General features: G+C 43.0%; 1 protein-coding gene across 1 annotated transcript in view; it reads right to left on the bottom strand.

The window, feature by feature from the left end:
* The window catches only part of LOC144511889 (metabotropic glutamate receptor 4-like), a 1,280,229-nt gene extending 1,256,612 nt beyond the window's left edge, over positions 1-23,617 (bottom strand). The window contains exon 1 of the mRNA XM_078242320.1: positions 23,342-23,617. Within this exon, the coding sequence (XP_078098446.1) occupies positions 23,342-23,617 (276 nt within the window). The remainder of the gene's footprint in view (positions 1-23,341) is intronic.
* Positions 23,618-24,045: the final 428 nt, after the last annotated feature.

Raw genomic sequence — 24,045 nt, 5'->3', positions numbered from 1 at the left:
GCACCAACCACAATCCCATCCAGGCCCTACCCCCATATCCCTACATATTTATACGCTAATCCCTCTGACCTACACATCACAGGACACTAAGGGGCAATTTTAGCATGGCCAATCAACCTAACCCGCACATCTTTGGACTGTGGGGGGAAACCGGAGCACCCGGAGGAAACCCACGCAGACACGAGGAGAATGTGCAAACAGACAGTGACCCAAGCCGGGAATCGAACCCAGGTCCCTGGAGCTGTGAAGCAGCAGTGCTAACCACTGTGCTACCGTGCCGCCCAATCTGGTTCACTCACGTCCTTTTGGGAAGAAAATTTGTCATCTTTACGCAGTCTGGCCTACATGTGAGTCCAGATCCACAGCAATGTTGTTGACTCTGAAATGGAGGGCAGATAGGGATGGACAATAAATGCTGGCCCAGCTAGCAATGCTCACATCCCATAAATGAATTTTTAAAAACTTCTTAAGCAGGTAATTTTATCCAACATGAATCAATTTTATTGATCTAGCTGTAGAATACTAACACTGAATACAATGATGATATTTCAATTTCAAGTCTGGGGTGATAATGGGGTGGAAATTTCTTTTAAATTTTTTGAACTGGAAGGCCAATGGCAGGCACTCCATATGAAATTCTATGGTTTAAATAAAGATTAGCCAAGGAGCTGAAAATACTATTCATTATTCAAAAATTGATGACAGGAAGGCTATGGCAGGTGTGGACCTAGAAACTATCATTATCACGAAAGAGGTAGTGTTGGGCAAGCTAATAGGGCTAAAGATAGACAAGTCTCCTGGTCTGGATGGAATGCATCCCAGGGTACTAAAAGAGATGGCAGGGGAAATAGCAAATGCACTAGCGATAATTTACCAAAATTCACTGGACTCTGGGGTGATTCCTGCAGATTGGAAAACAGCAAATGTGACGCCACTATTTAAAAAAGGAGGTAGACAAAAGGTGGGTAACTATAGGCTGGTTAGCTTAACTTCTGTAGTAGGGAAAATGCTTGAATCTATCATCAAGGAAGAAATAGCGAGACATCTGGATATAAATTGTCCCACTGGTAAGACGCAGCATGGGTTCATGAAGGGAAGGTCATGTTTGACTAATTTGGTGGAATTCTTTGAGAACATTACATGTGCAGTGGACAATGGGGAACCTGTGGATGTGGTGTATCTTGACTTCCAGAAGGCATTTGACAAGGTGTCGCACCAAAGACTGCTACAGAAGATAGAGGTGCATGGTGTTACGGGTAATGTATTAGCATGGATAGAGGATTGGTTAACTAACAGAAAGCAAAGAGTGGGGGTAAATGGGTGTTTTTCTGGTTTGCAATAAGTTACTAGTGGTGTGCCTCAGGGATCAGTGTTGGCACCGCAATTGTTTACGATTTACATAGATGATTTGGAGTTGGGGGCCAAGTGTAGTGTGTCAAAATTTGCAGATGACACTAAAATGGTGTGTGGCAGAGCAAAGTGTGCAGAGAATGCTGAAAGTCTACAAAGGGATATAGATAGTCTAAATGGGTGGGCGAGGGTCTGGTAGATGGAGTACAATGTTGGTACATGTGAGGTCATCCATTTTGGTAGGAATAACAGCAAAATGGACCACTATTGAAATGATAAAAAATTGCAGCATGCTGCTGTGCAGAGGGACCTGGGTCTCTTTGTGCAGGAATCTTAAGGAGTTGGTTTGCAGGTGCAGCAGGTAATTAAGAAGACAAATGGAATTTTGTCCTTCATTGCTAGAGGGATGGAGTTTAAAAACAGCGAGATTATGTTGCAGCTGTATAAGGTGCTGGTGAGGCCACACCTGGAGTACTGTGTACAGTTTTGGTCTCCTTACTTGAGAAATGATATACTGGCACTGGAGGGGGTGTAGAGGAGATTTACTTGGTTGATTCCGAGTGAGAGTGTTGGCTTATGAGGAGAGACTGAGTAGACTGTGGCTATACTCATTGGAATTCAGAAAATGAGGAGAGATCTTATAGAAACATATATGATTATGAAGGGAATAGATAAGATAGAAGCAGGGAAGTTGTTTCCACTGGTGGGTGAAACTAGAACTAGGGGGCATAGCCTCAAAATAAGGGGAAGCAGATTTAGGACTGAGTTGAGGAGGAACTTCTTCACACAAAGGGTTGTGACTCTGTGGAATTCCCTGCCCAGTGAAGCAGTTGATGCTACTTCATTGAATGTTTTTAAGGAAAGGATAGATAAATTTTTGAACAGTAAAGGAATTAAGGGTTATGGTGACCGGTGGATAAGTGGAGCTGAGTCCACGAAAAGATCAGCCATGATCTTATTGAATGGCGGAGCAGGCTCGAGGGGCCAGATGGCCTACTCTTGCTCCTAGTTCTTATGTTCTTATGATGCACAAAACCTTTTTGGGTATTGCAGCCATCTCATTTTTTAAATTCTGAGACCATTCAATGCCTAATCTACACAGTGACACCTCCTCTGGAGCCTGCAAGGCTCATTATACAACTCCTATGCAAGCTAAGCATCAACTGCTCTCCCTTCATTTGAAGTAGGGACCTCAATGGGAGCATGCAAACAAATAGAAGGCCGACATCAATAAATGTTCTTTTTTTAAGCATAACGTCCAGCTTTGACCTTCTACATCAAGGCCTCCAGTATTCTGTCTGTGAATCAAGTATTTTATTTCTTAATAGCACTCTAAAAAGACATATAATTAAGGATAGTGTCATCTTGTCCTTGTCATTGACAAGCAAAATGTATTTTGTCAACTTCAAAGCCATTAAGACCAGTGGATTGGGTGAAGATGACCTAGTCAATTGAAGAGTCTGTCCTGTCGATCACTGTAGTGTTAGTACCAAGTCACCAGCTCTCCGCAAAGTTAGGATGAGACCATCATCATGATGATTACACAAGACATTAAGATTTACGCAAGAAGCAAATACGCTTCCACAACTGCACTTTGATGGTAATGTAGAATGCAGCAGTAATATTTTGCACAGCTCTTCTCCTGCCCGTGGAAGTCTCACTTAGTCAGGGTCATCGTTGAGAACATGCGTCTCTTCTGTGCAAAACCCAAATGCCAAAGTGCCTTTCACCTGTTCAATCCAAGGTAAGTGGAGGATCTGAACACTTCAAACTGCCTATTGCTTCCGGCAAAAATTGCCCAAGTGTCTCTTTTTCTCTCAAGAGCCACCTGGATAATTTGAAGAGACATCTGATCTTATCACATTGTTTCCAGTTGCATTGTGTTCTTATATCAGAAACTGAACAAATGAAGCCAGGTAACTATGGCCTGAAGGATTTGCTCTTTTGGCAGTATGGCAGAGCTGAATTAATGTACAGAATTTAAAGTTAAGAATTAATGCACAGAGTTCTGATGACACAATTGCTGAAAAAAATGTTAATTCAACTCAAATTGTACTGTCAAAATGAGAGGCTGGTCCCCAATGATATCATCAGCTGTCACTGCCGAAACAAAATTACCTTTAAAAAAGAAAAAAAATGACTGATGTTCTCTCCATAACCTACAGTTAAAAGCAATGGTATTTCCCATCAGTGGACTGGGGTTTTGTGATATTTTCCAAATTTTAATTATAACGAATGGTAATCCATATCATTATTCTATAATTTTCAATATAGTTGGTATGTTCTAACATGGTTCATAGATAAAATGTGTGGCTGCACAATAACATGACAAGTTATTGGTTAATGATTCCAGACATTCATTTCAAATTATGGTGAGAACCTTTCGATCGATCAGCTATGCTAAATATATGGATTATGTGATCTCAATCAGTTGTTTAATTGTTTAAATTTAACCAGTGCTAATTAGTAAAGTAATAAGTAATATAATTAAGTTGAATCAGGTAGTTACATATTTCTTAAAATCAGTCATTAACTGATCTAATTACAACATTCAAACAGCAATTAGCTCAGTTCATGACTGAATTTAATAATTGTGGAAAAATGCCAGGACATGAAAGAGAAACATCCAGTGTCCCTAAGGGAAGTGGCTGACAAAATAGTGCAACCACTCGAAATGTTATTAAGGGTTTCACATGAGAGTGGATGTGTGCAGGAGGTTTGGAGAGTAGCCATTGTACTACCCATTTTCATAAAGAGAGACAGAGTTAACATAACATTTTCAGGCCAAATAGTTTAATAACAGTGTTTAATAAAATTTTGGAATCTTTAATGCAAGAGGAAATCACCAATTTTCAGGAAAAGAGGAACGCAAGAAGAAACAGCAAACATGGATTTTAGAAAGGAAGATTGTGTTTGACAAACTGGTTGGAGTTGTTTGAGGAGGTGCCAGCTACGGTTGGTGGAGGAAACACTAAATGTGCATGAATTTTCAGATAGCCTTTAACAAGGTACCACAAAGGCGCATATTGGAGACAATTGAAAGATATGGAATTAGAAGCAGGGTAGTAAATCATAATAAAAATGAAGTGGAATTGAAATGTTCTCGGCCAAAGTCATATATTACATTCTCTTTGACAGATCCTGGTACAGTGTCCTTAATTAGCTTTCTCCAAGTTATCAGACTTGACTCGGTAGTGGTATTCCCACCTTCAAGACAAAAGGTTTTGGGTTCAAACCCATTCCAGGGATAACACATAACCTAGGTTGACCACACAATGAGGTCTTATCTCAGATGAGACTTTAATCTGAACTTCTGTAGCAACCCAGATGGGTGTACAAGATCACATGGAGCTAATTCAAGGTGAGGATTTGGGGAGGGGGCTCTGCTGGTACACTAGCCAATCTCTATCACTCAGTCAGCATCATTAAAACATATTATCTGGTCATATTTTGTATTGCATCTGCATTGGCTATCTGCGTTGCAAAATAATCGGAGCGTATAAATAAAGGACTGCTTCAAAGAATGATTAGAAGGGGATAGCAGTATCTCACAGTGTTCTGCTCAGACTGCTTTTGTTCACTGTTGGATGTAGGCATGAAGGGATGATACTCAAACTTTCAGATGATTAATGTTTCAGGTCAATGGAATAGAATATCATAATATAGAAAAAAGTAGAGAATACTAAGGCTGGATTTTCATGTTGGAATCAGGAGATGGGACTAATCACTGTCACAATCCTGCCTCTGTTCCCAAAACATCTCGGCCTAGTTCTCATTATGTAATCAGCAGCTAATCTATCCACAGTTGAAACTTCTGACCTCTTCAAACCCACTCACCTTATCCTCTCACCATTTCATCCCTCATCCATTATGAAATTTTATGAATAAAACTCACAAGTCGTATTATAACAGTTGGAAACCATTGACGAGCCCAAAAAACTCACCAAGCAGGTCTTCAAACCAGCTGTGTAAACAAAGATAAGTGCTTGTAAAGCAATTAGGTAGTTAGATTGAAACCAAGATCCCATAAAACTCCCCGAGCAAACAAACAGACTTCAGAAATGCCATCTCAACTGAAGATCAAATGGATGAAAGCAATGGAAAAAGATTAAACACTTACACATTGTCATCATAGTAGTCTAGCCGTCAACAGTGTGAAATGTACTCTCTTTATCCATTCGGTGAATTTTTTAAACTAATTTGAAGATTTTTCCACATTTACAATGTTGATCTTTTACTTGACAACTTTCCAGTGGCAGAAGTGACAATCTGGCAAACACATTGGCTTGAATTTTACTTTTGGGGTGCACCCAAAGTCACAGCAGGTGAGAGTGGCTATGAACCCACTCCCACCCGAGACTGCGTTGTAAACACGATATTACACTGGCCAGCCAATTAACCCAGCATGAACCATGCTCTGTGAAAGGCTGAGTACTGCCAGGAGGGTGGGAAGAAGGTGGTCATCAAGAAAAGAGAGGACGTGAGCCGGTGCTTCTACTGTGTTCCCTCTGGGAGGACAGCAGTTGCAGAGCTGTCTGAAGGAGTTGCGGACCTGTGCAAAATAAATAACAGCAGATGAACTGTGCTACGAGTGTCTTGGCAGAGTGTCATCGACAGAGCTCAGTCTCCAGACATATTTGTTAATTTTAATTGAGCTCTAACCTTTCATACCACTCTGGATCGAGGTTGCAGTTAAAATGTAAAGGTCGCCTGGCCAATCGGTCCACCCACCAACCATTAACAGCAGTAAAATTCCAGTCAATTCTGTTCAATTAATTAGAATTGACTTCTTGAATGTCGGTGGGTGCACTTTGGCTTACATGCACCCCCTCAACCCAAATATCACCGCCCAAGGGCACAGTGCTGTTGGGATGCATGCTGGACGTCATCTCACACGATTGTACATGCTTCCAGATTGGGCGTACTCCCTAACCTTATACGTAGAATTCTGGCCATAGGTTTAACGGTAGTTACATCTTATAATCACAGAACTCTCATAATTCACCTTACTGAACACAGGTACAACTCATACCGCAGCATTTAATGATGAATTGCAAAGGGGGCAAAGCCATTTCACCCCCCAATCTATGGTTCATGCCTCCACGCAGTTGATGTAAAACCCAACAGCTTCTAAAGCCCACCTGCCTCCATGAAAATTAATTAAACCTACGCTAGGCAGCTTCTCACCTAAGACAACACTGTCAAATGCCTCCTTAATAGGAGCAGGCAGGTTCTGGGGCCTGCTCCCTCCACACCCTCAAGAAAATGATTGAGGGCAAAAATGGCAGCAGGACCTCGAGCCACCCTGCTTGATGGCCATTTTTATTCTGGTCCTGCCTTAGTTTGATTCAGCTCAGGACCGTGACAATTTGGCCCTTAACATCAAGATGCAGTAGTATAAAAGACATCAAACCTTTGTAGGACTATAGTTAGAGTACCGTAGGCTGTGTTGCACAGCAGGAAGCACACAACTCTGATTCTATGAAGAAAATAAATACGAAGATAGATCTAAACAAAATCAAGGCTGTTTTTATTAGAATGAATGAGTTTACGGAGTAATTTAATAGTGGTGGTTAAAAATATAAAGCTACAGGGCAAAATAGATAGAAACAGATTCTTTCTATTGATTGGCAAAGCTAGAACAAGGTGATAAAGATGCATTTTAAATGCACGGTGTTTAGATAAGAGGGTTGGGGAAAGTTGTCTATTGTGATGCTGAGGATACTCTAGGGTGTGCCTAAATTAGAAACAAAATCAAACAATTATGGTGGTTGAAGAAAATGATTATAAAAGGAATTGGGAACAGGGCATGCACATGGGATTAGAAATACTGCTCACATGGAAGATGAACATCAAAGCAGACTAGTTTGGCCAAAAGGGCCTATTTTCAATTTGTAATTTCTAAGTTACTTAACTTGACAATGAGCCAGTAATTTAGTTACAAGAGAGATCACATGAAACTGACTTCACTGAAGATTTTCCTGATCAAGGTACAAACAAATCCCTCTTCACAGAATCCGACAGTGCACAAGGAGGCCATTCAGTCCATCGAGTCTGCACCGACCACACTTCCACCCAGGCCCCATCCCCATAACCCCATGCATTTATCCTAGCTAGTCCCCCTGACACTAAGGAGCAATTTAGCATGGCCAATCCACCTAACCCGCACTTCTTTGGACTGTGGGAGGAAACCAGAGCACCCAGAGGAAACCCACGCAGACACGAGGAGAATGTGCAAACTCCACACAGACAGTGATCTAAGCTGGGAATTGAACCCAGGTCCCTGGCGCTGTGAGGCAGCAGTGCTAACCACTGTGCCACCGTGCCGCCCTCTTCTTAAAATTGTTTTGTGGCCATCCTTGGTTTCCACGCTCAACATTATTGTATGGAATCTTTTTCAAACAAATGTGATCACATTTACAGCAACTAGGTTTTTTATAAAAACAGAAATCATTGTTTTGAAGCTGCAATGATCAGTGAATTATACTGAGAGTATATGGGCGCTCAGCCATGTATATGCACTCCACAGTAAGAACGGTGATACGAGAAGCTTTCTTCTTGACTCCAGGGCAATTCGGAAGTGCTGAGTGATGAAAATTTCATGTGGAAAAATTCTAGACACGTTATACAAAAAAATATTAAAGACAAAGAATTGATACTGACTCCAGCAAAGCTTATACTTGACTCCCTTATTATCACTGCCATAAATTTGGATAAACTTGGACCTTAAGTTCAGGATTTCCATTCATTTATATTTCACTGTCACTCCCATCTTAGTGCAATTAATGGGAATAGTTCTAACATTTGCCAATATGTAAAACAGATGGTAACAAATCCGCCACTTATTTTATATTATCACTGAAAGGTTTCTCCCCAGAGGTTTGTAATTTTGGAAGAGCTTCACTCACATTAAGGGTGTGATTTTCAATCACTATGTTCCCCCAGTAGCTCTGTGCTCCACACATTCCAGCTCCCACCCAAGCCCCATGCCTGCCACACTTCACCACCATCTTTAATGTCAACAATCCCACCTACACTCTTCCTCTCTATGTCATTGCAGGACAAACTCAATCACAGCAATCGTGAGCGGGCACAGCCAGCTAGAGTCATGCCCGAGCTCCGAACCCTCATGTCTTTTGAGGAGTGAGCCCTTGAGCTGGCCATGGGAGGAGGAAGAGTGTGTCTGTATCTGGAGATGTGGCGGCAGCAGAGAAACACGAGAATCCTCAACACATATTATGCTGTCATTCCTCAAGTGAGTAATCAAAGTTCCCTCCGCATCCCCTGTAAGGCACTGATGCCATGTCCCTTCTCTTGCGGAGCAGGCTCGACCATCCTCGTACCACTGGACCCACTGGACTCCAACAGCTCAGAGGGGGACTTCTCCAACCCCACCACTGAAGAGGTGTCACAGCTGTCATCCACACCCGGCACCAGCACAGATACTCACACCTTGATGGCTTCTGGGTCACTCACTGCTGAGCATCTCACAGCTGAAGATCCACAGCAGGTGGAGGCAGAGGCATTCCAGGGAACCAGCACTCAAGATGCCAGAACCCTGGGCTCTGCTGAGCCCCTTGCCAATGATGTGCCCCAGGGACTGGTCCTCCCACAGCTGCTAGGGCTGCAAAGGCAGAGTTGCGAGTATCAGGAAGGGGTGATCGCAGCCCTCCTTAGAGTCTAAGGCCGATTAGCATCACCTTCCATCCGAGGGGATGGTGTCGTCACTGCAGTGTACCAAAGCCAATACTGTGTGAGGTTGGCATCTGCAGTGGAGACTGCAGGATGTGCACTCCATGGCAGGAGATGTCTGCACCATGGCTCAGTGTGTGAGCTTCATGGTGCAGGGCTTCAACTGCATGGTGCAGGCAGGAATCCACGACTGTCAGTGCCATAGGACAGCGGCACTTCTGGATCTCACTCTAGCTGCCCCTCTATCCTATGTAGGAGCGCAAGGGCCCCTGGGAAGCCAAAGGGAATGGGATCAACAGGGGTACAGTCCTAGGCCCATCTGCCAGGGGACCCTGGGCACTCCAACCCATGTGGCACCCCCCTCTCTGTGAGCGACACAGCTCTAGCCCCTGACACCAGGGGGGAAGCAGTCAAACATCCGTACTGCCCGAAAGCCAGCCTGAACCCTCAGAGTCCCGGCCCCCAAGGGAATGTCTGCCAATGTCATCTAAATCAAAAGGATATGGAAGTCAGGATGCTGCCTCAACCTCATCTGTGGATCCTTGAGATATCAGGATCAGGAACATTAAGAAACGTTAGGTGAATATTGGTGCTAGTGTAGACAGATCACCATTTTGTTTTGAATGTTTGGCAAAAAATTTCACTTTGTTCACCCACAGAGCCACCCTGTCTGTTCATGCTCCCAAGCTTGGGGCAACCACTGCGCTCATCCCAATGGAGTGTGAGAATAGCAATGCTATGTCCCTCCCACCTGCTTGCCAACCCCACTAAGGAAGGGCACTCCCCCAGCTGTGATATGGACAGGAATCCAGGGAGGAGGAGACAGGAAGCACTACCTGCATAACAGCCTTCCTAACTCCTTTAAAGCAAGGGGCGCCCCAACATGAAGGAAAGGAAAGGACTGCAACTGACCCCTCCACCAAAAATGGCAATAATAGGATCCCCACCCCCGGCCCCAAGTTGAACTTATGCGTGTCCCCCACATCCTCTCCTGTGCCCCTAATCGGTGCACACTGTGGAGGGTTCTGGCTGCCTGAGCACTCACCTCCAAAATCCCCCTCAGAGGTGAAGGTGCCAGGTTCATGCTTACGTAGCGCTGTTATAAATGGCTCTTGTGAATGACATGCTAGTGTATTAAAATGTGCTTTCTGCGGTCCTGCAGTGCGTTTCACGCCATTTCACTAGCGAGGAGCCAGGAAGATTGGAACTCGCAAACTCGCTGGCGTGTAAATCGTGCTTTCGCCATTCCCACAGACAGAGACTGCAGGCTCAAAATCGCTCCTATTGACTGTTTCTCTCTCCACAGATGCTGCTCGACCTGTTGGGCATATCCAGAATTTGCTATTTTAATTTCAGTCCATTTTCACCCACGTCATTTCTAACTATGAAGTTTCAGTCAGAAACAACATAATACCATCGTCTAAACTCAAATGCTAGAGCATAAATCCCTCAACTGGGTCTAGATCTAAAGTATTTTATTATCCACTGCATATATCAAGAGGAAAATTATTTTCCATTAAATATTTGGTAAAAGTTTGAGTAAGAATCAGTACCAATCTTCTGCTGTGTACCCCTTTCATTGATGTTAAGAAGAATTTCAGCCAGCAATGATTCTGTTTTATTTAACTAAACCTGGTAATCATTTCTAAAGGCATTAAGTTATTTAAATCCAATGAAACCTCACCATTACCACAGGAATACAACCCATTGTTTATTTACATGGCTGCAAAGTAAAGCAGTTTTCAAAATGAATTATTCCAAGTTAAAGGCTAATGTGAAAGATACTAAGAAATATGATATGACAATTACAGTCTGAGGTAGGCCAAGGGAAAGCTGTATGCCTTAACTGCTATATCTTGAGGCAGTCACAAAATAATGTCACATGTAGAATTCTAAGCGTCTTGATATGATTGCATATTGTTTGCACTATTATTCATCTGGGCATAATATTATCAACCATTATTCTTTTTGAATAATATTTCCATTGTCCTTTCACCCTCAAGGCCACTGGCTTCCATTGTATTTCCAACTCTGACCACTGTAAGGCATGGACCTCTCAGTGATTTATGAGATATATATATTTTAGGGATTTTCACAATGAAATGCAATGCTTCATGCAGTGCTCTATTTTTTCAATTTTGATCAATTTGACGTTGCATAGCCCCACAGTCTCTCTCCTCCTAAATCTGTGGTTGAAGCTCTAAATAGTGACCTTCCCCCTGTTGGGTTCTTATAATATGAGAAGAATTCCAATGCTGTATGTTCAAGACATTATTCGTCTTTATATTTCTGAACAGACAACCAAAAAAAGGCTGCCACATGTCACCTGACCACAGGGTGACCCTTTGACTGGGAGCTATCCCTCAGAAGAACAAAGCAATTCTTTGCTCAGCTTGTACAATCTCACACTTTATTGTACAGACCCCTTGTAATCACAAAATACCAGGATACTTGCAAATCAAAACACATTATACCTATACAGCTGCTAAGACTCATATCACACATTTATATAAATGATTGGGGTGAGAATATAGGAGGCATGGTTAGTAAGTTTGCAGATGACACTAAGATTGGTGGCACAGTGGACAGTGAAGAAAGTTCTCTCCAATTGCAACGGGATCTTGATCAATTGCGCCAGTGGGCTGATGAATGGCAGATGGAGTTCAATTTAGACAAATGCAAGGTGGATGCATTTTGGTAGATTGAACCAGGGCAGGACTTACTCAGTTAATGGTAGGGCGTTGGGGAGAGTTACAGAACAAAGAGATCTAGGGGTACATGTTCATGCTCCTTGAAAGTGGTGGACAAAATGGTGAAGGCGGCATTCGGCATGCTTGGTTTCATCGGTCAGAACATTGAATACAGGAGTTGGGACGTCTTGTTGAAGTTGTACAAGACATTGGTAAGGACACACTTGGAATACTGTGTGCAATTCTGGTCACCCTATTATAGAAAGGATATTATTAAACTAGAAAGAGTGCAGAAAAGATTTACTAGGATGCTACCGGGACCTGGTGGATTGAGTTATAAGGAGAGGCTGGATAGACTGGGACTTTTTTCTCTGGAGCATGGAGGCTGAGGGGTGATCTTATAGAGGTCTATAAAATAATGAGGGGCATAGATCAGCTAGATAGTCAATATCTTTTCCCAAAGGTAGGGGAGTCTAAAACTAGAGGGCATAGGTTTAAGGTGAGTGGGGAGAGATACAAAAGTGTCCAGAGGGGCAATTTTTTCACACAGAGGGTGGTGAGTGTCTGGAACAAGCTGCCAGAGGTAGTAGTAGAGGCGGGGACGATTTTGCCTATTAAAAAGCATTTAGATAGTTACATGGGTACGATGGGTATAGAGGGATATGGGCCAAATGCAGGCAATTGGGATTAGCTTAGGGGTTTAAAACAAAAAGGGCGCATGGACAAGTTGAGCCGAAGGGCCTGTTTCCATGCTGTAAACCTCTATGACTCTTGGGATTGATCAGGTCCAGTTCAAAAGGGATGTAATCGGCATTTGATAAGCTCACCCTGCTAGTCAGTGTGTTTGCCTGGACAGTTGCATTCCAAACACCAGACCCTCAACATTCACGGTAGCTCTTTCAATCACATTATCAATCTTGAGAGCAAAGCCAATTCCAGATACTGGATCAATATCCCTTTTTAAGTAATTATGGAGAAGGAAAGTCACACACACAACTGACCATTTTGAAACCCCTATATGCCTTTGAGAACTGAGAGCTGGTCAGTCTGCTGTTCTTCCATCGAACTATGATGCATCAAGAAGTTGGCCCCTCCACACAGAGCAACAGCTCTGTACCTCGAAACTGGACTCTGCTGAAAGATTTCATTAAGAGTTTTAACATCACCAGGTTAAAGTCCAACAGGTTTATTTGGTAGCAAATGTCATTAGCTTTCGGAGTGCTGCTCCTTCGTCAGTTGGAGTGGATATGTGCTCTCAAACAGGGCATACAGAGACACAAAATCAAGTTACAGAATACTGATTAGAATGCGACTCTCTACAGCCAACCAGATCTTAAAGATACAGACAATGTGAGTGGAGGGAGCATTAAGCACTGGTTAAAGAGATGTGTATTGTCTCCAGACAGGACAGCCAGTGAGATTCTGCAAGTCCAGGGGGCAAGCTGTGGAGGTTACTGATAGTGTGACATAAAGCCAACATCCCAGTTTAGGCCGTCCCCATGTGTGCGGAACTTGGCTATCAGTTTCTGCCCAGCAACTCTGCGCTGTCGTGTGTTGTGAAGGCCGCCTTGGAGAACGCTTACCCAAAGATCAGAGGCTGATCTTTAACCTGGTGTTGTTAAAACTCTTACTGTGTTTACCCCAGTCCAATGCCGGCATCTCCACAGAAAGAGTTCATACCATCACCTACAGAACCGACCCAGTCATTACAGATCTACTTCAGCCCACAGTCAATACTAACTGAAAAGTGAATACTACAACTCTAGTCTTCAGCCACCTGAACTCACCTGCAGTGCAAAAGAAGCCCTTCAGCCCATCGAGTCTGCACCGACAAAACTCAAATACTTATGTGAAATAAATCCTCATTGGACTCTGACTTTTGGCTCAGAAAATCACTTAAACTAATATTCATTTCTATGGTCCTTGTACTCTCTCGTAAAACTAATTTCCTCTACCCTCTTCCTCTCCACCCCCCCACCCCCCAACCCTTACAGTGTCTGAGTGTGTATAATTGGAGTGGGACTTTGCAAACATTCCTTCCCCTGGGTTTTGAATGCGGAAAATAAACTAACCCTCTGAGTTCATCTTAACTCGAGTTTGCTGCAGATTGTTAATAAATTGGATCACACAGACCAAGGGATTGGCATCACATACTTTAAAAGTAATTCAAAAGACCTTCTGCTTACACAGGCAGTGGTAAGAGGAAATAGGTACAGTTTTCTTGTCACTCTTCTGTCTGTAACACCACAAGCTTTTCTTTAATTTAAGTTTAAATGACATCCACAAGTTCAAAAAATGACTTCCACCCCTCATCATTGATGGGTCTATTTCTCTGGCTGCTTTTCACATTACTGGTGGTTTAGTCTTGCCTTTCCAGATTCCCATCAACAACGCTTAACTCCGTCTATTACCCCAGGCTACTAAAGAAAAACATGTGTAATCCTTCAATTTCTGGCCAGACAACTCTACCGCAGCTGGGAAGAACACAAGAAAATGCTAGTTACCCAGTAAATGATCTGCTTATCATCTTCAGTCTGAAATGTAATCCTCCTCACACCTCCAGTCTGAACGGTGATTCTCTCTCAATTCCACATGGAAGGTTGGCATTTAAATTTGAGAGAAGATCACCTTTGTCTCTTTACTGCATTTCTTTCACTTCGCTATTGTACCAATGTCGCTTCAATTTCAGATCTTCCCTCCCATGCTCAGCCCAACCTATTGAGTGTTTATTGTATCATCTATTGTAAAGCTGATCGTTTTCTGTAATTCATTCCTTACAAGGACCTCAAACTGTGGAATTTCTTACCTCAGTTCTTCATTAAAATCCAAGTACAGAATTGTCAAGCTGTTACTTCTTATCTGAGCTTCTATTCTTTCCAGCGTCGATAAGGTTGCATGTTATGGACCTTAACCCGTCACTTTAATTACTGAGTATATAAAGAAACAGAAATTTGTGAACTCCTGCCAGTGTCTTTCCCGCCTCCACACACCCACCACTAGTCTGGCAATTACTTTACACCCACCACCTGCCCAAACTGGCCCCAATTGAGGCTCTTAAGCAGCCAAATAATGGCCAGACAATCCATGCTGCACAGGAGCAGCGGTAGGCTCCCTGGTGAGCATTTTGGGGGCAGGATAGGAAAACTCACCATCTGAAAAGTCCCCAACCAGCATATAAAAACTTCCTGTACAGATCCAAATGGAAAAGTCTCTGACTCAATCTTCCGGTCATCTTCCATGCTGGGTGCATTGCCACTGCCCACAAATATTTCTGTACCCCAACCATCCCGCGTTGTTTCAACTGGGATTTCTGATCCCAACGACAGCAGTGATGGGTCAATGCAGACGTCCAAGGGGAAGACCAGCAAACAGACAAAAAGGCAAGCTAAGAAAGGCTACTCTCCCTTTTTTATTATATTAAAAACTCACCTGAATCTTACAGGCCATTCATGCCACACTCCCACTGCAGCGAGGTCAGAGAATTTGGCACCCAGTCAAATCTCGGTTCACTGCAGCGGGATGGGAAAATCCCGGCGGCGTGAATGGCCATAACATTCTGACCCATCTTTCAATGGGTAAGGGAGTGAGTGAGTGGGTGATGGGCTGAAAGCAGGTAGTTGGGTCATGTCAAGATGGGCAGTTGGGTCGGAGATATAATATCTGCAATTGGATCTGCAAATCAAGACTTGGTTTTGCATCATATGAGATGTCACCAACCCAGAGGTTGAATAACCAGTCTGCATGCTGAGCACGCATTGGTCGAAGCAATGGGAGTATCCGTCAAAGACACTATAACTAGCTTGACACTCTAGTTATATCAAATACTGATGGTTCGAAGTTCCTCTCCCAGGACCCACTGTTTATATTGTTACACATTCAGGCAGTGATTACGATAAATAAGTAAATGAGTAGTGGGCTGGAAGTAATGTCAGTGCTGACACCACTCAGTCTAAAGACATTTCTACAGTCAGTAAAGTTTAGAAGAAAGTGTGCCATGGGGATCATGAGTCACAAAGTCCTTGGTAATCGTGGGCTTTGTGACTCAGATCTAATCAGTTAGGTTTTTTTGATTTATGTTCTTACTAATCAGACCAGACGACCACTGTCAGAGTTAATCATCACCACCGCTTAGATTACTTTGTATTGGCGAGGAATTCCTTTGTGTTATATCCCACAAGAAAAGAACATAACTGGGGGAAAAGCTCGATGATACGATAAAATGGGTATGTGGACTGCAGTGCATGATTGACCCAAGACCATTTGCTCTGACTTCAGGCAGCATGCACACTTTGTGCTGCTTCTAATTTTAATGATTGGAGTGTGCAGACCAGTGCTAAATACACTTCTGAATGTCTCAGCAGGCAGTTCAGGTTCATGCAAGGCTAACGCCACTTTAAGCTTCGTTGCATGATTTAAAGGCAGCCTGCCCCTCTTAAAGGGGAGGTGCTTCCTAACTAGAGTGCCTCGTCCAGTTAGGCAGTTCGGGCACAAGGGTAGAACAGATGTAGGCCATCATTGGTTGAGGTTTCACACATGTTCTGCTGCAAAGTATTCAGGCGAGGATATTGATGGTGGGGCCTACAGAAAATGACTGATGGTATGCATAACAAGATGTATGGGCAGGTTTGCCAGGAAACCTCCTGTCACTGTCAAGGAGCGTGCAGGAATCTGACGCCAACTTGTACAGGGCTTTGCACGCTTGGAGCCCAGCGTGGAGGTGATAGTCAACTCTGACAAAGTCTCAGTTTCCACTGCAGGACAATCAAAAGACACACCATGTCTGGGTAATCCTGTGAAAGTTTGAAGTCATGCAAGCTCAGTTTGTCATTGTTGCAATTTGTGTCTGCTTTAGCTTGGAATGCATGAAAATTCATTACCACAATTACCTATTCTGAGACTGCAGTTGTGTTTGCAAAAGATGGCCAATGTGAATGAGCTTCTCTGAAGCAGAGACAATGTACATACTGTTCCTCACTGAGTGTGAGCGAGGAGAATCGCCCTCCAAAGATCCTGGATAGATATAACCTCTTGCTAGATATCCTTCACCCCATCCTCCACTTTGAGCAATATGTCCATCTCAGTGTTATCTCTGCTCATTCTCTCTGTTCTGCTGCGGGTCAACGGGATACAAAGTACCACACCCATGTCTGTGGGTGGGATCTTCCAGCCCCACCCATTGCCAAGATCACCTTTCCCACCAAAGTGAGTGGACATGTGAATAGACCACCAACTATCCCATCACAGGCCCCGCCGTGATGGGGCTGGAAAACCTTGGCCTGTGAACAAGTGGCCTCTGCAGAACTCTCAAAGCCAGGACCAAATCCTTCAACACCACTCCCTCTAGACTTCAGCGCCTTTATCACGGGACTAGTAATCCAGAGACCCAGGATAATGCTCTGGGGAAACTGGTTTGAATCCCACCATGGCAGATGGTGAAAGTTGAATTCAACAAAAATTAAAAGTCTAATGATGACCATGAAATTGTCGAATTTCATTTAAAAACTCACCTTGTCAACTAATGTCCTTTAGGGAAGGAAATCGACAATCCTTAACTGGTCTGGTCTACTGGGACTCCAGATCCTTCACAATGTGGTTAACTCTTAATCGTCCTCTGAAATGGCCTAGCAAGCCACTTGGGAATGGGCAGTAAATACTGGCCCACCCAGCCATGCCAATATCCCATAAATGAGTAAAAAATAAGTAGCGATACCTACCACTTTGGAATAGACAGGTGCTTGATGGCCTGTGCAAACATGGGCTGAAGTGTCTATTTTTATGCTGTATAACTTGAAACCCTAGAAACACTTCTATAAACTCAACAACAGCTAGTAGAAATCAATCAGCAACTAACCTGAAATTAGTGGATGATGCCTTTAAATAGCACCGGAGGATGCACTTTCTGCTGCTGAATGGGTGTTCAGCACTCGGTTAAGGGAGGGCGTGAGTTGGTGCATCAAGAATAACGCAATTTGCATCAAACCAGCATTACACACTGACTGACTTCCCAATCTTCTGAGTTGGCATACATCTGGTCCATGCCCACTAACGCCCTCACCAAAATGGCATCTGGCACTCCAGCATCATAAATATTGGCATGTGACGCAGATACCATGTTGGACAGAAATGACACCCACAGAGCCAAAAATACAGATGTTATGCAACTGAATTTTGCAACAATTAGCTTTGTTTAAGAATAGAGATACATAAGAACAGGAGTAGGCCTTTTAATTCCTCGAACCTGTTCCACTGTTCAATGGGATTGTGGTTGATCTGCACAGTAACTCCATAGACACCACCTTTGGTTCATCCCCTTCATTATCTTTGTTTCGCAAAAATCTATTAATCTCAGATTTAAAATTAAGAATTGATCTAACACCAATTGCCATTAGCAGAAGAGATGTCCATCCTTTGTGTGCAAAGGTGTTTCCTAATTTCACTCCTGAAAGGTCTGGCTCTCATTCTTAGGCTATGTCCCTGAGTCCCAGGATCCCCCTGCACTGGAAGCATCTTCTATCTATCTATCCCATCTCTTCCACTTAATATAATCAAAACTTCAATTCAATCACCCTATGACCAGAAAATACAGTCCGAGTTTGTGTAATCTTTTCTTTCATAGTTGCAGTTCAGTCTATGGATTAAATATAAAAGATGAAATCATTTCTAATCAAATATATGAATTTCCACACCAAAACACAATTGAAAACCCCACATTAAAATCATTATTTTAAAAATTAATTGAAGTTAAATGGCCACTTACCCATCATGATATCACATACTAACTATGGCTACAAATTGGTACATTTAGAATGAATTAATGTCAGAATTAATATTAGATCTGCACTCATCATGCAAATAATATTTTAGTTCTGAAAATTTGCCAATTTGTGAAGCATTAAGAAATATGAAAACTGTCACTTGGCAGAACAGAACTTGCATAATACTGAAAAGAGAGGCATGTTGCCAAAGTTTTTCATCTTGCACTCATCAGGACAAATGCAAAAATACCAAAGTTCAAGTGATCATAATAATTTATACCACAGGGGAAAAGAGTGCTGATTGGTTAGCAGGTCAAGGTTGATTGGTTGAGGCATTGCCATGAAGAAAGCAATGGGAAAACTATAGGTTCCCTAAGCTGCTGGGTAATTTAAAAAAAGGTTCAAGGCATATTCCTTTTGTTTGCAGAGAATGGGTCCCCACATATGAATATATGTTGCTTATAACAAGTGTAAATTAGTCATGTTATGGCATCGATTAATCAGCCAGAATTCTCTGGCCATTCATGCCCTGTTGCTGCTGTCAGAGAGGATGGAGAATTTGGTGCTCAGCTAAATCTCGTTTCACGGCAGTGGGATGGGAGAATCCCATTGGCATGAACGTCCAGAGAATCCTGCCCGTTCGCTTAAATTGGTTGTCATTTCAGACATTAGCACACTCAGTGTTGCTCTGTCAGTGCTGCCCCATCTTGGAATCACATCTAACAGCATTTGTTTTGGGTTTTGCAAGCGTGGGCTAGTCAAGTATGGTCTGCACTCTGCCTATTATTAACAACTGAAGGAAATACTATTTTATTTGATTAGTCGTGTTGTATAGGTACACCCATAGTGTGGTTGGGGAGAGAGTTCCAGCACTGTGATCCAGTAACAGTGAAGGAACAGGCAATATAGTTCCAAATCAGGATGGTGTGTGGCTTGGAGGGCAAGTGGTAGTCACATGAATCTGCTGCCCTTGACCTTCGAGGTGGGAGAAGTCTCAAGTTTGGAAGATGCTGTTGAAGGAGCCTTGGTAAGTTTCTGCAATGCATCTTGTAGATGGTACACACTATGCATTGGTGCTGGAGGGAGTGAATGTTAATCTTGTGGTGTCAATAAAATGGTCTGCGTTGTCCTGGATGGTGCCAAACTTCACATGTTGTTGGAACTGCACTCATCCAGGCAAGTGGAGAATATTCCATCACGTTCCTGGCCTGAGCCTTGTAGATGGTGGACAGGGTTTGAGGAGTCAAGAGGTAAGTTACTCACTGCAGAGTGGCATGGTGACAGAGTGATTAGTACTGCTACCTTACAGTGCCAGGGACCTGGGCTCAATTCCAGCTTCAGGTGACTGAGTGTGTGGAACTTTCATGTTCTCCCCTTGTCTGCGTGAGTTTCCTCCAGGTGCTCCGGTTTCCTCCTACACTTCAAATGTGTGGGTTAGGTTGATTGGCCATGCTAAATAGATCTTTAGTGTCAGGGGGATTAGCAGAGTAAATACATGGGGTTATGGGGATAGGGTTAAGATGGGATTGTTGCCGATGCAGGCTCGATGGGCCAACTGGCCTCCTTCTCAGAATCCCTACAGTGTAGAAGGAGGCCTTCAGACCATCGGGTCTGCACCGACAATAGCCCCACCTAGGCCCTATCCCCATAACCCCACATATTTAACCCGTTAATCTCTCTAACCTACGCATCCGGGGACACGAAGGGCAATTTAGCATGGCCAATGTACCTAACCAGCACATCTTTGGACTGTGGGAGGAAACCGGAGCACCCGGAGGAAACCCACGCAGACACGGGGAGAATATGCAGACTCCACACAGACAGACAGTGAACCGAGCCGGGAATCGAGCCCGGGTCCCTGCACTGCACTGTAGGGATTTTATAATTCAATTATGCTTCTATGAATTCCACTCTTTGACCTGCTCTCGTAGCTACAGTATTTATATAGTTGGTCCAGTTCAGTTTCTGGTTCACTGTAACCCTCAGGATGTTGATAGTGGGTGATTCAGTGTCAGTAATGTCCAGGCAAGATGGCGAGGTGCTTTCTTGTTCAAGATGGTCATTGCCTGGCACATGTGTGCCACGTCAAGTTGAATGCAAAATGAAAAGTTGATAGCATGTCTCTTTTCTCAGCAATATTCATGAGAACTTGATGGTCTACAGGTTTGAATCAAAGTAAAATGCTGACAAAAATGAATTGGATAAAGGTCTACATTTGGTCTGATTCATCAGAAACAGCTCCACGTGTTTCAGTTTGATTCTTTGCCCATTTCGGTTCACTCCCATTTCTTTCTATCTCATTTGGTGGTGTTGTAGATGTCTTTGTTCACATAGTGCGTTACAGAAGCATGATACATTCATGAACAGAATAAAAATAGATCATGTTTGCTAGGTGATACGATGATAAGGCACATTAGCAAATGTGCCTTATCATAACATTTTACGATATGGTTTGTAATTATAGGGTAGAATCTGGTACCCATCCCCATGTACAGTGCAGTGGCAGGGGCATGTAATTAGGTCGGTGGATGGAGGATAGGGGCTGCATCAACTTTCCACTACCACCCTAAGTAGGTCCTTAGCAAGAAGGCTCAGGGACAACATTCCCACCCTGCCACCAATTGAGGCCCTTAAGTGGACAATTAATGCCCACTTCAGGGATCATCCAGCCACCACAGCTATTAACCCCATGGGCAGGTGAGGGGGTGGGGTGAGGGGGGTGGTAACTGTGTGGGGAGCACAATAAGCAATAATGCATACAGTTGCTTATGGGCTCCCAGAAGGGTCCTCATTCAAAGGAACACGGTGTCTAATTGAGGGAACTAGCATCGGGAAAGAGCAGGTCCTCTGACAGCCACTACCTACCCTTGCTGTCACACCCCCCAACCCCCTGCCATCACTCGTCTCCAGCCTGGGATTCAGTGTTGATCCTCAGCATCACATGTGTGTTGTACTGATAGCAGCCACTGCCTCCCAGTGGCACTGCTGTTAATTAAAGCTGCCAACATCTGATTGAATCGTAGCTCTTGGTGAGGGGGAGGGGTGAATTCTGACCTCAGGATCCTTATCCCGTAGGAAGGCTGGCATGTCAAGTGCCTGAGATGCAACATACTCTTCCTAAAGGAGGCAATGTAGAGCTGAGGCCCCCATTGCCTCGACAAGATTCCACCTGGAATTTGTCATTTGCAATGATGAGTGCCTCAGAAGATACAGTAGTTTGTCATAACTGCAACTGTCGGCAATAACTAAACGTTACCATCCTCCTTTTGCTGTAGTAATGCTATTACTGAGATTATGTTGAGCAATTTGTCAGGTAAAACCATGGAATTGTATGGTTTTTAAGTTGTATTTTTTTACTCAAATCAACTGAATGAAAAATTGGTCAGTCATGGAACTGAATTATCATAAACAGCCCCAGCTCCATGTTTCCAATCTTTTCTTTGCGTGACTTTTTTCACATTGCATAGGGGAAAATGCAACAATTCCTCTGCTATATATGCTTGTGTGTTTAATCGAGTTTTAAGTACAAACTGATGGAACCACATCTCCCTTTTTCCTTTCTGACAAAGACCTGAGTCAATTGTCTTTATGGTCTATATCTTAGGCTTTGCTTCCTTTATGTAAATCACTGCTTAAAGTTTGCCTTACCAATTTTGTTTCTTGCAGGAATCTAGGCAGTACTGCACTAAAAGTTACTGAGACATTTGGTTTATATCATGAAGTGGAGATGTATTACATTAGTGTAGGCGGTACCAAACAAATGTTAATATATTAAGTATTTATATTTAAGAGATACACCCAACTTTCAACATTTCAGGATAAAATCACTTCACTTACTATTATGTGCAACATAACACAATACAATATACACGCCAATATGTGAAACAAGAGGATCTTCCAAAAAATCTGTCACCTTCTAATATAGTCCATCAGAGAGAAGACATATGAGTGCTGAGGTCAAATTAATGATCTGGCAATTGTATCACAAAATTAGCTGCAGTTTTGGGGGGTTTGTTTGGTCTCTAAGTGGCAGAGACATCATGCAACTCCAGTGTGCTTCCATTTCACTTGGTTCTATTTAAAACAAATTCTGACAGGGTATTGTTGGTTCCATTCCTGATCACGACACGGTTAATGTTTTTGACTTGGTACAGTGGAGCCCCGGTTTTACGCGCCCCGATTTAGCGCGAAATCGGATATTACGCGATCGGGCGACGGACCCTTTTTTAAACTATTTCCGGTTTAGTGAATTAGCGTGACCTCGATTTAGCGCGACCCAGATAACATTCGCAATTACATTTTATGGACCCCAACCATCGCGTTAAAACGGGGCTCCACTGTAATTAAGTAGTAGTTGGCACTGATTTTGCAGTGTAAAACTTCACAAAAGTGTTCAGCAAAACCTAAAGACTCTGTGCAATGATGTGACCAACAAATCTGTCTCTAATATCTTTTTAACTACTGATATTTGATAGAACAAAACCTGCACACAAAGTTAACTGTTAAGAGTTGTCAGTCAACCAAATGGCTGTAACAACCAAATTGCTTATTTTAGCATCAGCTTGTGCCACTAGCTCCACCCAAGTTTGGCAGTTCCAATATGAATAATTAAAGCAAAGTTTAATTACTCTAGCTCAAAGGCCGTGGAGGCTGGTTATTTTAAGGCATGAATATTTTTCTGGAAATTACTCACATTAAAACAGTGTAATCTTGCACTGTTCATATCGGTGAATTACAAATAAAAATTAGACAGCTTAATGTCAAATGATAATTTTCTGTGATAAATCAAAAGCTGGATCCTCTGCTTGCAAAAAGTAGAAACCACATCTCCAAGTTAAATTACTTCAATATTACCTTAAAGAGACGTAATATGTTGGCAACCATGATGGATACAGAACTTGCTGAAGCACCTATAACAGCCACCACTCGTTCTGGCTTGGTTATGATTGGTGGTCCTCCACTCATGCATTTCACATCAGTGCTGTCTTTCTCAATCAAAGCTTGTACAAATGTCAACGATTGCTCCAAGGCATGGGTGTCTCTGGAACAGGTGTCTAGGATCCGCGCTCCCAGTGTGATGTTGGGAAGAAGATCTTGATCATTGTTGATCCTATCTAAGGCAAATAGCATTGCTTCCAACCTGTGTATTCCTTTCTCCTTTTTCAGTTCTCCACAGTTAGCACCAGAGCCGCCCCGAGAATGCACCGGAAAAAGTCCCCCCAGAGCAATGTCCCCATCAATTCTTATGGAATTCACATGGGGACGTGAAGTTCCCTTTGGCTTCCCAATAACTGGGTCGAGCCAGTGAAAACTAGACAGAAACAAAAGTAAAGACAAATGTTCAGACCAGAAATAGAGGTTTCTCTTACACGCCATTTCCTACTGAATAATCATTTCCAACATAACGCGGCCAGAAAAATACTGTCGTCTAATGACTGTGTTGCTAGGTGGTGGCTATGCAATCTGGGAACCTCTTGGAAAGCACAAAAAAAGCAGCAGTCTCCCATAGAGCATGTCAAATAACATCTGTGTAGTTGAAGTATGTTTACTTATTTCTT

Source organism: Mustelus asterias, chromosome 25, assembly GCF_964213995.1.
Source record: "Mustelus asterias chromosome 25, sMusAst1.hap1.1, whole genome shotgun sequence".
NCBI lineage: Eukaryota > Metazoa > Chordata > Chondrichthyes > Carcharhiniformes > Triakidae > Mustelus > Mustelus asterias.
This window is presented reverse-complemented; position numbering and strand designations above follow the sequence as displayed.